This window comes from Salvelinus sp. IW2-2015, linkage group LG34 (assembly GCF_002910315.2).
Source record: "Salvelinus sp. IW2-2015 linkage group LG34, ASM291031v2, whole genome shotgun sequence".
Lineage (NCBI taxonomy): Eukaryota > Metazoa > Chordata > Actinopteri > Salmoniformes > Salmonidae > Salvelinus > Salvelinus sp. IW2-2015.
In genome coordinates, this window is record NC_036873.1 from 1,638,970 (window position 1) to 1,652,660 (window position 13,691).

The window sequence follows — 13,691 nt, forward strand, 5'->3', positions numbered from 1 at the left end:
GCTCAGACGAAAAGTGTGTGTGAATATCAGGTGGACCCAGGCCAGTTCCAAAGCTCATAAATGCACTTATTAAGTGCCATCTGTGGTCTTTCACGTACCAACCCGGTGGCTAGCTTGCATATCCATGTCAAGATTAAAGCATTCCAACTCTCCAGTTGAAATAAGCCAAAACCCACAGTCCATCTATCTTGCCTTCCCTTCCGCCCAAACGCTTTGCTGCGTCCATTTCTAGTTTCTCTGCACACAAGACAAAAGACAGGACAAGTCAAAAAGGAACTATTTGCTTCCACATAATCTTTCAACAGTCAGTTKCATCAGTCCAATCACTGACTCAGAATATCTGTGCGTCTTGCGAAATTGGTGATTTATTTTCCAGTAGAAAAACATAGGAACAATAAAAATACAGTCGACGTAGAAAATGACCATGACATACTTCAACATTATAACAACAACTCAACCTGCTCTTGTTTAAACCCATACGGATTGAGCACCTTAGAAACATCTGTGTAACCATTTATCCCGATGGGTCATTCATGGTAGACTTTGAAACATCCATTCACTTGTCCAATGAGTTTTGGTCAGAGAATTAGGAGCATTCTCATAATGGTCTGCATACTGCTGTAATGTAGATTGGATATCCTTATCCATTTTGCTGATTAGGGTTCTCCATAATAGTAATATTCATTCATTGACAAGGCAGGATTCATGCATTAGTTCACGGTATCCCTTCCTTGGAGATGTCCTTCCTGTGACTTACATTCATAGGATATCCTCATCATGTCATAAAATGGGCAGAACCTGGAAAAACTTATGGCCCTGATCCTAGAACTGAGAGTCCAATGTTAGTATTGCTGGTGAAGTGGTTGACCAAAGATAAAAGTGATATATAGTATATTTTCAAGTATCTAACATAAATGTGTATGCTGTGGATGGCAGTTCAGAAATGACATGCTATTTTGTGTTAATTCATATGGAAATGTAAATGACATTTTTGTTGTGTAAATATAGCCTGCCATAAGATCATAATTGTAAGATAAGTGTGTACATTAGTTATTTACAATCAGTAACTACAATTCAATATGATAAACTAGATTAGAAATACGTTAACAATATTCAACTTTTATTTTAAAGTGGCATCACATGATGCAAACGTATCGATCACAGTGTATTTTCTCGGAAAGATTGAAATTGCAATAAACAAAGAGGTTGCAAACATTTAGTGTCAATAAATTATATAATCAATATCTGACGTACGAATAACAGACAAATACAAAACAACAAAAATAAGGCTTCGCCTTCAATTGCTCCCCATCCTTCAGTCTTTTCATTAGATCCTCTCATGATATTTGGGGTTCACATCAATATGTCCATAATATTTCCCAAGTGTCACTTTATAATTCCAAAGTAGCCCACAAACTCTGTGTCCTTTCAACCATTTGTCGACCTAGGTCCGGTCTAGGTACTTCTCCACACYACTGCGGCTAGCATAATAGATTCTAATCATTATAACCGGGTAGAAGGTCAGCTGCCTAATGTGAACTCAAAGTTAATCCTGTCCTCTCCAGTATGTTGGTACACACCGGCAGACCTCCTCGCTGAAGTAAAAACCTGATGCACAGCGTCGATTCCTCCGTACGTCACACGGTGGTCTGTGGCAACTAGGGGAAGACAAAGACGATTCATGTTGAAGGTACATTTCAAACATGTTTAACTTGATATTCATCATCTCCAGCACCACCCCAACATCAACATGTGGGAAAATGGCGCGTTTCTATGTTTTGTAGTAAAAAAAATTGAGGAAAATGTGTTTCCAATGACATCATCAACTAATTAGTTGTAAGGGGTGCGTAACTGGTGGCAGGGAAGTCAGACGCAGGAGAGCAGAACTCGGTAATAGCCGGAGCAGTTTAATTACAAAACCAACGGCATCAAGAAATAACCAACTTGGGTACAAAACCCGACGCGCACCAGTAACCATGTGCACAAGCACTTACAACAACCAATACCACACAAAGACATATGGGGGAACAGAGGGTTAAATACACAACACTTAATGAGGGAAATGAGAACCAGGTGTGTAGGAAAACAAGASAAAACAAATGGAAAATGAAAAGTGGATCGACGATGGCTAGAAGACCAGTGACGCCGACCGCTGAACGCCGCCCGAACAAGGAGAGGAACCGACTTCGGTGGAAGTCATGACATTAGTAGACAAATAGTAGGCAAATAGTAGGCAATGCTCATAGTTGGTTAAAATGACGATGCACACCGATGATGTCATCGGGAACACTTATTTTCCTCTCTATTTTTTACTACAAAACACAGAAACGTGCCATTTTCACAGATGTTGATGTTGGGTTGGGCTGAAGGTGATGAATAGGAAGTAGCATTTTTTGTAAATTTCCCTTTAAATCATGTAATGTGCAGGAGTTTAAACCATATATATAACCACAGGTTTATTAGTCCATTCTGGTATACTCTTTCTTTTAATATTTGTCCTACGAGGTACAACCTCTTACTCAGTATATGTCAATTTTATGGCATCGATATAAGGAAGTCCCTCAGGCTTCTTCAGGAAATTAACCTTTTCTAGTAAGTTTGGTATCAAATAAAAACAGGAAGAAACGAAAGCTGATTCTATTCTATCGGCCGTGTTSCCGACATTGGATCCTTACTGCAGATGGATAGTCATAAATCATATTAACGTGGGGCTACAAGGGGTCACCGTAGTGGGTTGTAGGTTGTTCCTTCAGGCAGGGGGAACTAGCAGTTAACTGACAGCAGTAAGGCAGTGAAACCTTTTATTTGCAAGTGAAATATGTTGTACTATGACCAATGAACACCAAGCCCTTAAAGAGGGCTCATATTGATTAACTGGGTATAGTTTATCATCCTGGCACTGGTTTAAGACCACAGGAGCAGAACTGGCAACATCACCTGAAGAGTGAGATCACTGGTAAATGGGCAGCCCTTATTTCAGTGTTTTTATCGCAGTGTAAAGTGCAAGACTGCAAGTTCATTTACAACTCTGGGCGGATTGGTATTCACAGGACTTCTCTCCTTGCAGACTTCTAAAAAATAAAGGGGCTGTCAGCTTTGAAATGAAAATGATTTATGTCTAATTTGTGTGTGAGGGCATCTGGAAAATGAACATGTATGACTAACAGTCATGCAATGTCATGTCACAGACATTTATACACTAAATGGACAAAAGTATGTGGACACTTGCTCGTCGAACATGTCATTCCAAAGTCATGGGCATTAATATGGAGTTGGTCCTCCCTTTGCTGCTATAACAGCCTCCACTCTTCTGGTAAGGCTTTCCACTAGATGTTGGAACATTGTTGTGTGGACTTGCTTCCGTTCAGCCACAAGAGCATTAGTGAGGTCGGGTACTGATGTTGGGCCTGGTTAGGCCTGATTTGCAGTCGGCTTTCCAATTAATCCAAAAGGTCTTCGATGGGGTTGAGGTCAGGGCTATGTGCAGGCCAGTCAAGTTATTCCACACCGATCTCGACAAACCATTTCTGTACGGACCTCGCTATCTGCACGGGGGCATTGTCATGCTGAAACAGGAAAGTGCCTTCCCCAAACTGTTGCCATAAAGTTGGAAGCACAGAATCATCTAGAAAGTCATTGTATGTTGTAGCGTTAAGATTTTCCTTCACTGGAACTAAGAGGCCTAGCCCGAACTATGAAAAACAGCCACAGACCTCCACCAAACTTTACAGTTGGCACTATCAATTCATGCAGGTTGCATTTCCTGGCATCCGCCAAACCCAGATTCATCCGTTGAACTGCCAGATGGTGAAGTGTGATTCATCACTCCAGAGAGTCCAATGGCGGCGAGGTTAACACCACTCCAGCCGACGCTTGGCATTGCGCATGGTGATCTTAGGCTTGTGTATGGCTGCTCGGCCATGGAAGCACATTTCATGAAGCTCCCGATGAACAGTTGTTCTGACACTGCTTCCAGAGGCAGTTTGGAACTCGGTAGTGAGGGTTGCAACCAGGGACAGACGATTTATACTCGGTACGCGCTTCACCACTTGGTGGTCCTGTTCTGTGAGCTTATGTGGCCTACCACTTTGCTTCTAGATGTTTCCACTTCACAATAACAGCACTTACTGTTGACCGGGGCAGAAATTTGAGGAACTGACTTGTTGGAAAGGTGGCATCCTTTGACGGTGCCACGTTGAAAGTCACTAAGCTCTTAAGTACTTCCCATTCTACTGCCAATGTTTTGTCTTTGGAGATTGCATAGCTGTGTGCTCATTTTTATACACCTGTCAGCAACGGGTGTAGCTGAAATAGCCGAATCCAGAAATTTGAAGGGGTGTCCACATACATTTGGCCATGTAGTGTATATAGTATAGCAGGTCATATGAGTTTCTCTGTGTGCAAATAGACATGTTTTTGAGTCCTCAATTGTAGTCATCAGTTAATATAATTCATATATTCCATTGGTTCGCTGACATAATAACTCTTCACGTTCTATTTGAGCCCGTCATTCTAGCTTTGTTGGAGTTCTCAATGAAAGAACACATTACAGCTCTGGATGTGCGGCCGCATACATTCTCTCCGTTACCCAGAGTCTGGACGCTGGATGTCCTGAATCAAGTACATTTAGCATGGTTCTAATAGACTCCAGCTGGAGAGGGTTCGTCTTACACAGGCCATGCCATTTTAGGGTTTGGCAAACACAGCTGTGGTACAGCCTTGGGGCTTAGCGGCGTGGATCTAACAGGACTTATACCTAGGCTGCGTCCCAAATGGCACCCTATTCCCAATTTAGTGCACTACTTTGGCCAAGAGCCCTATGCCCTGGTCTCGTCTCCAGTAGAGTACTGGGTTCAACTGGAACTGGAATACTATAAATAAGTCAGGAACGCTCCAAACCACACTCTCCTCTAAGTCACTTAGTCTCTTCTTTCCACATTGATCAATGGAGGGAGATTTTCATCCCCCCTTTCAGTCCTTCGTCTTGACTGGCTACTTGAATTACCAATGACTATGCTAATGTATATGGTCTGCTATGGAAATATGCGTTTGAAAAGATCTGAAAAGGTCGTCGCGATAGCAATTTGGAATGTCATCATCAGACTTATCCCTATCCTCCATTCTTTACCTTTCTCCATGTCGTCCTCCTCCTCCTTTTCAACAATCCTTCTCATCCTTCATCATCATCATCATCAAGCTGTATTTACCTGCAGGTGGCCTGGTGGAACCTTTTGCCTTTCAGGAAGCACCTGTTGGGTGACTCGTTGCACTCGCAGGCACACTTGGTGCGGTTGAGCGGCTGGTGTTTGGGGCACGTCCTGGCGCAGGAGCACTGGCACGTGTCTTTATTGAAAAGCTGGTGCGGCCCACAGGACGAGGGGAGCGTCTTACACACACACTGGCACGTGTTCTTATCCAGGTAGCGTTGGGGTCCGCATGCGCCCGAGGCCCGAAGCTGTCGTCTGCAAACACACTGGCACGTCTCCTCGTCCAACTCCTTATCTGACCCGCAGACATCTGCTTCAAACGAGTCTAGAGAGATACAGGGGAGGAGATTAGATTGGAATTATACTGAACAAAAATATAAACGCAACATGCAACCATTTCAAAGATTTTACTGAGTTACTGTTCATAGGAAATCAGTCAATTGAAATAAATTCATTAGGTCCTAATCTATGGATTTCACATGACTGGGAATACAGATATGCATCTGTTGGTCACAGAACTTTAAAAAAAAAGGTATGGGTGTGGATCAGAAAACCAGTCAGTATCTGGTGTGACCACCATTTGCCTCATACAGCGAGACACATCTCCTTCGCATAGACTTGATCAGGCTGTTGATTGTGGCCTGTGGAATGTTGTCCCATTCCTCTTCCATGGCTGTGAGAAGTTGCTGGATGTTGGCGGGAACTGGAACACGCTGTCGTACACGTCAATCCACAGCATCCCAAACATGCTCAATGTGTCTGGTGAGTAGGCAGGCCATGGAAGAACTGGGACACAGCTTCCAGGAATTGTGTACAGATCATGCTGAAACATGAGGTGATGGCGATGGATGAATGGCATGACAGYATCTCATCACGGTATCTCTGTGCATTCAAATTGCCATTGATAAAATGCAATTGTGTTCATTGTCCGTAGCTTATGCCTGGCCATACCATAACCCCACCACCACCATGGGGCACTCTGTTCACAAGGTTGAGCAAACCACTCGCCCACACGATACCATACACGTGGTCTGCGGTTGTGAGGCCGGTTGAACGTACTGCCAAATTCTCTAAAACGACATTGGAGGTGGATAATGGTAGAGAAATTAACATTAAATTCTCTGGCAACAGCTCTGGTGGACAGAGCTGAAAAATGTATCAACCTCTATATTTGCTGTTAGTGCAGGATTCTTTTCCTGCTGTGAGAAACTGATCAAATGAAGATCCTATATCTGTACATAAGAAGAACATACCAATATCCTACAGACTTGAAAGTTAGCTAGAGTTGTTGTTTGACATCACAGCAGCAAACTATTGGAGATAGATTGAATAGATTCCTGCCCTAAATTCCTCACAATATATTTCCCCCCCAGTGGAGCGAACAGATGTTTCCTTTACAACACAGGCGAATAAACGAATGGGATATCTTCGAGAGAGAGAGAGAGAGAGAGAGATTTGGCTGCAGTCAGGAACTAAATTCCTGTCGTTACTGTGTTTATGTGTTTGCTGATTAACAGACCCAGATTGCGATGGCAACGCGTGGTGATGTTTACCACAGTGAGGTTTTCTAACCCTAACACATTAATGGACTGTTTGCTTGTATATGGGGCTGTTGTGGTGTTTCAGACAAAGAGAAAATACATTTCCACTTTGAACAAACTATCAATTCATAATTCATGAGTCTTTAGTGATTGATGCTATTCAATAACACAACCGATAATTGGTCAAGTATCCCTGATGGGGTATGCTTGTATATGCATAATGTTGCACTGTGGTTTATCATGAATCAATGTCAGTTGTCAATTATTGAGTTGAATTTACAGTAAATCATAAATCAAGTTTGGCTTGATTTGGAGCTGTCCAACAACTTCGCAATCTGAAAAAAAACACTGCATTTTCAGTAGCATCCAAGTCAACCTTTTTTTTTTTTACAGTTTTATACAGAAGATTGACTGTGCCCGATGACGTCGGCCATAATTAACGGTGTCGACGGTGTCTCTGTGATTTTGGTCATCATCAGGGAGGTAGTGTACTGTAGTTAATGGAGCTAGAAAGGTCTCTCACGGATCTCCAGCTCCTCTGTCTTGTGTAGAGATCATTATAAGCCAATGTTCTGCTTATCTGAAGAGAGAGAGACATTTATTTTAACGTTAATTACCTCTACACACACGCTCACTCTCTCCCTCACTTTCTCTAGCGCGCTAATGTCTCTCTCCTCTCTCTCTCTTCTCTCTCTCTTCTCTCTCTCTCTCTCATCTCTCTCTCTCTCTTCCTCTCTCTCTCTCTCTCTCTCTCTCTCTCTACTCTCTCTCTCCCTTTATGCAAGAGGATGTGATCGCAGAGAAATAGGAGAAAGAGCCCTCTATTAGTCATTACTGACAACCCTTATGCAGTCGAAACCAATGAAAAACAAATCCCAGGTCTAGCTACCTCACCTCCCTCTGTGAATGATACCGCACTCTAGATGATGGTTAAATCCGGACGGACATTAACCACGGCACAATGACGTATCCGTCTCCCTAAATCCATGGCCTAATCCCCTATAGGAGTAATGACCCCAACTGTATATTAAACAGGCGCTATAACTGTCCAGCTCTAGGGTTTTGGTGTCTGCTCCTCTGAAGACTTCAGTTGGTGTTTCATACTGACCTGGGGAGCCTCTGACTGCATAGCGGAGGCATTCTATTCCATGGTTGCGTCTCAAATGTGGACATTTGGGATAAACTGTCCCTGTGAGCGGAGTAGAGCAGAGCACGCACCTCTAAGCTTCTAGATCTACCTCTGATTGGGCCTGTCAAAGTTGGTTAGCGTGAAGAGGAAACCCAAATCAGCTCTGCCGCTCTCGCATGGCWATCAAGTCCTCTCGTTGATGTATTCGTCTGTAATGTGGAGGATATAGGCCTAGCTAAATGTTTCTTTGGGTTCCATCAAATTGTAGAACATGGCAATGGGGTTGAATGATAATCAATGAGAAATTCAATGAACTGTCAGCCAGTAAATGTCATCGTATGACTGGACAATAAACCTACAGATAACCAACATCTTCTTCAATCTGGTAACTGCATGAGAAAGCTATGCTTCGATCATGAAGTCAATATCAGCTGATGAAAAAGGGTGATCCCCATTAAACTAAATGTTGATGGCTCGATGTCCTCAATTCACCCAGATGCTTTTTAATATGAGTGAGTAAACTTTGAAGCCAAGTCTGTTAAGAGAGATTAACTTTCATGCGACAACAGAGTTGTTTGATTGGCTTCCTGCTTTCAGTGCTTCATAAACATTGTGTGGCTGGGGTAGAGTGGCGTGAGCCATGGGTTTCGTCCCAAAGGGCACCCTATTCCCTACATAGTCCACTATGGGTCCTGGTCAAAAGTAGTGCACTATAAAGGGAATAGGGTTGCATTTGGGACGAAYCCATGGAATCCAGAGCTCTGGGATTCTTTCTGAATTCTTCTATCTCTCGTTTGTTCACTCAGAGTTCTCTCTACTGCGTAGACAAATCTGCTGAAAAACAACTGCCATGTTGTGTTTTCATAGTGACAACTCACCGAGACATGCCCTGGGAGATTTCAACATCTGTCTTAGAAAAAAAGTGGACTCGGGTTGTAAATAGTGTATGGGGATCACGGGTACGTTCTCGCGTGGAGTGGAATGAGTTGTTCTCTTGTTGGTGAGCTGTTGAAGAGACTCAAGTGCTGGTCTGTGTTTCTGTGAGGATTTTGAGGGCTGTTGTAAAAAACCAAGAGCACATTGTCCTTCTCTGTGTCTGTTGCTTCACTATGTCACAGTCTTGTAAGAGGCCATTAAAAGAGCGTTAATCGTGCTCAACACATTCTCTTGACTCCACATTTCAATCTATACCACAACTAGGACACCCTCAYATCAGCATCTTACTAATATTGAACTCAAAGAGAAACATAATTCACCACATTAAGTGGTAATTAAGACTAAGCAGCGTTAATTAAGACTAATAAGCGGTAATTCAGTCTAACAAACTGTAATTCAGTCTAATAAACTGTAAATCAGTCTAATAAGTGGCAATTCAGTCTAATCAGCGGTAATTCAGTCTAGTAAGCGGTAATTCAGTCTAATAAGTGGTAATTCAGTCTAATAAGCGGTAATTCAGTCTAATCAGSGGTAATTCAGTCTAATAAGCGGTAATTCAGTCTAATAAGTGGTAATTCAGTCTAATAAGCAGTAATTCAGTGTAATACGATGTAATTCAGTCTAATANGTAATTCAGTCTAATAAGTGATAGCTAATTCAGTCTAATAAGCAGTAATTCAGTCTAATAAGCGGTAATTCAGTCTAATAAGTTGTGCAACAGGTGCAGAATCAGCATCAGTACTAGGTCCTACTCACCCGAGTGTTGTGTCTGGGGCGAGGGAGGGGTGTCGCGTTGCACCGCCATACATCTGCACAAGCGGTTGCTCCAGCTGTGGTTCTTTGGGCAGGTTTTATTGGCTACCAGACATCTGTAAGGGGAAAGCAGTTATTAGCATTAGAAGAGGAGGAAACCGACAGACAGAGGCTGCTGACCAGAGCCATATGGGCCCTGGTCAAAAGTAGCGCACTATATAAGGAARGCCATTTGGGTGGCAGTAGCTGGAGAGGAAATTCCTCACTTCATTGACATTCATTAACCACTAAGCTATGTAGCATTTGATGTTGTTTTGGTTGTAAGAGAGATAATTAACAGCATGGTTTTTGTTTTATAAATGTGTATGCGCCTAACACAGGGAGAGAAAGAGGGGGTTCTATTTGGGAGTCTTAGACAGGAACTCTCACAAGTAGCGCCTGAGGAGAGCGCTGGTGATCGGAGGTGAACTGGAAACTGTACAATGGATTTTACAAAAGACAGAAATGGGGAAGAGCCTCATTCAGTGTCAGTGGGAGTGTTAGGGCATCATTAATCAGTTTGACCTAGTGGATGTTTGGAGAACTAAACATCCAAACACAAGACAGTATACATGGGTGAAGGTTTTTGGGGCTAGGGTGAGTGCAGCCCGACTTGATCGTTTTTACATATCTAGGAATCAGAGGCAATAGGCTGCTGGGCGCTCACATTCTCCCAGTGGGGTTTTCGGACCATCACATAACCATGGCTCGGCTGTCTATTTCACCAGGGCCCCGGCAGGCATCTTATTGGAAGTTCAATGTAAAGCTCTTACAAGATGCCACTTTTGCCTCAGTTTTCCAAGACCTTTTGGAAAAGGTGGGGCAGCGAAAGAAGAGAGTATGAGTCTTTGAGTCAATGGTGATGTGGGGAAAGTGCAGATTCGGCTTTTCTGTCAACAGTACACAGCTCTCTAATCATCAGAGGCTAGGAGAGTATGGGGGAACTAGAGCGGTGTATTAGTGAGATGGAGGTAGAGATGGTGGGGGCAAGGCAATGTAGGCCTCCAGGCTAATTTAGCCGAATTACGTAGGGACCTGGGCAGTTTTTTCCAGGTTAAAGCAAAGGGAGCACTTGTAAGAGCTAGGTTCTCCATGCTCAAGGAGATGGATGCTCCCAGCTCCTTCTTCTTTGGTTTGGAAAGACAGAGCATGAAGCCAAGGGTATGCATTGTCTACGGCTGTCTGATGGGCGGGTGACCTCTGTGGTGGGGGAGATGCGGGAGCGGACTGTGGAGTTTTATACTGAATTGTATAGGGCAGAAATGTGTGATCTATGTGTGCTCAGGTCTTGTTCGCAGGACCTCCTAAGCTCTCTCGGGCACAGAGGGATGAAATGGACATTCCTCTGTTGTCACATGAACTGGCAGAGGCGTAACCCAGATGTCCCCGGTCGTGCACCGGGGGTCGATGGACTCCCAGTGGAGTTTTCAAAAAATTCTGGGGAATAATTGGACAGGACTTCTTTTGCGTCTTGCGTGAATGCATCGGGGTAGGAGAGTTGCCGATGAGCTGCCGTCGGGGGCTCTGACTCTCCTGCCCAAAAAAGGGGACTTGTGTGAACTTAAGAACTGGAGGCCTGGGGCATTACTCTGTGCGGAACTACAGATTTTTGCCAAGGTCCTCTCTAACAGACTGAAGTCCCCATCTGGACTCTATAATACACAAGGACCAGACATATTGTGTACCGGGACGCTCAATCACGGACAATTTGTTCTTGATTAGGGACATGTTGGACTTGTCGAGAGGTTCTAATGTGAACTTGGACTGGTCTCTTTAGATCAAGAGAAGGCTTTTGATAGAGTGGATCATGAGTATCTGTTTAATGTGATGTCTGTGTTTGGGTTTGGGAAGAGTTTTGTGACCTGTGTGAAGCTGTTGTATGCTGGGGTGTCATGTATGGTTAAGGTGGGAGGGGGGCTCAGTAGGCCAGTCTGGGTGAGACGGGGCATTAGACAAGGATGCCCTCTATCTGGGCAGCTATACACATAGCCATTGAGCCTTTTTTAGGACTGCTACGCAGGAGACTGCAGGGAGTGTGCTGGACAGGCATGGGTGTGGTGACAAGGAATAGCAGTCTCTGCATAGCCGCAAGAGATGATGTTCTGTGATGGTCAGGGATGGGCAAAGATTATGCAGGAACTAGAGACCAGTCTGAAGGTGTACGAGGGAGCTTCATCAGCTAAGGTAAACTGGGGAAAGAGCAAAGCTCTGTTATGTGGGGCATGGGGGGATAGGGCTCCTCCTCTGCTTCCGAGGGGTTTGCAGTGGGGTTGTGAAGGGCTTAAAGTGTTGGGGGTGTACTGGCTCGGAGAGGTGGGTCAGGAAGAACTGGGAGGGGCTGTCACAGGCAGTGGTGTCAAGACTGGCCAGGTGGAGGTGGCTCCTATCCCAAGTGTCATATAGAGGGAGGGTGCTGATAATTAACAACCTGGTGGCATCTTCCTTGTGGCATAAACTGGCTATCCCTCAACCCCCCCGCCGGTTCTGCTTGCAGACCTGCAACGCAAGCTGGTGGATTTCTTTTGGTCGGGACATCACTGGCTGAAGGCAGCAGTGTTGTACATGACCGTCCGAAGGAGGACAGGGCCTGGTGAACTGGAGAGCAGGATGGCTGCTTTCCGGCTAAAAGGGCGGTGCAGAAGACTGCTGTATCATACCGATGTTGGCTGGAGGGAACCAGCATGCGCACTGCTGAGGAGAGCTGGTGGATTAGGGTTGGACCGGCAGCTTTCCTCATGAAGCTGGAGAGGCTGAGTACAGCAGGTCTCTCAGAGTTTTACTCTGCGGTGCTGAGGGCCTGGCAGCTGCTAAGGCCCATACGAGAGGGGGGTGTGGAGCCTGGGCAGTGGGTGTGGGAGGAGCCTATTTTCCAAAACCCAGCCATCCCTTTGAGATCGGTTCAGTCTGCACCATGCAGAGGCAACTGATGGCAGGGGGTTTACGAAGGCTAGGTGACCTGAGACTGGCTGGGAGAGAGGGGTGGAAAACCCCGGAGGTCTTGGCGCAACAAACAGGAATAACGTCTCTTAGACTGTTGGAGAGATTCCTGGAGGAGGTACAGGAGGCACTGTCTGAGCAGGTAAGGGGGGTGTTTGAGAGGCCAAAGGGAGAGGGGCCACCAATGTTTCCGCCATGCAGGTGACGGCAGAGACTGGAGACTGGCAAGGGGTCTGGAGGACTTGTTAGATTTTTAACACTCCGAGCCTGGGGGAATTTGAGGGGGTGGGAGGTAAAGCTCTCTACAACCTCTGCGTTAAGGTTAGGAACATTAGAAGTCTAACAGGAGTGAAGGCACATCAGTGGCAGGGGGTATGTGGGGCGGAGAGTATGGTGGGCTTTAGATGGAGGCGCTCTACAAACCCAGTACCAAGAGGTCAGGGGACTCCAGTGGAGGGTTCTTCATGGACCCCTGCCACTAACAGCTGGTTGGCACGTGTTGATCCGGGAATTGGGCAGGGGTGTCCTTTCTGTCAAATTATGAAACTGTGATTCATGTGTTTTCTGTGTGCACCAGGTTAATGCCATTAATGTCTCTGTTGGAATGTCTGTGTGAGAGGTTGGGGGTGGTTTTTGCTGTTGGATGTTTATAATGGGATACAGGTATTCGAGTAAGGAGAAAGAAAAATGTGTTTTGTTGAATTTTCTGTTGCGCTCAGGCAAAAATATAGCTATTTGGCTAACAAGGAGAAACAGGGTCAAAGGTGGGGGGATAAACAGACCCTTTACTATTGTTTAATGGGATGGTCTCTGCGCGCCTTAGGGTTGAGTTTGAAGTTCTATAAACTGATCAAATGTGTGGAGATGTTTGAGGAGATATGGTGTGTTGGGGGGGCTGTCTGTATTGCTGGGGAAAGATGTTTTTGGATATAACGGTTGTAAGGAGAGGGTATTGTTTTGTGTATGGTGATGTTGGTTTGTATCATGTGGTAGATGGAAAGGTGAGTATGGTACAATGTATGCAGTACAGGATATATTTTTTGTTTTTTATTTTTAGGGGGGGGTGAGTGTTAAATGAAATGAGAAATGTTTCAATAAAGAAAGACAAAAAAGTCAAAAAGTCTCTCCCTCTCTCTCCTCTCCCTCCTC

General features: G+C 44.7%; 1 protein-coding gene across 1 annotated transcript in view; it reads right to left on the reverse strand.

The window, feature by feature from the left end:
• Positions 1–347: 347 nt before the first annotated feature.
• Positions 348–13,691, reverse strand: part of vegfc (vascular endothelial growth factor c) — a 72,546-nt gene continuing 59,202 nt past the window's right edge. Inside the window, 3 exon segments of the mRNA XM_023979771.2 lie at positions 348–1,658; positions 5,208–5,532; positions 9,570–9,682. Of these exon segments, the coding sequence (XP_023835539.1) occupies positions 1,547–1,658; positions 5,208–5,532; positions 9,570–9,682 (550 nt within the window). The 3' untranslated portion in view covers positions 348–1,546.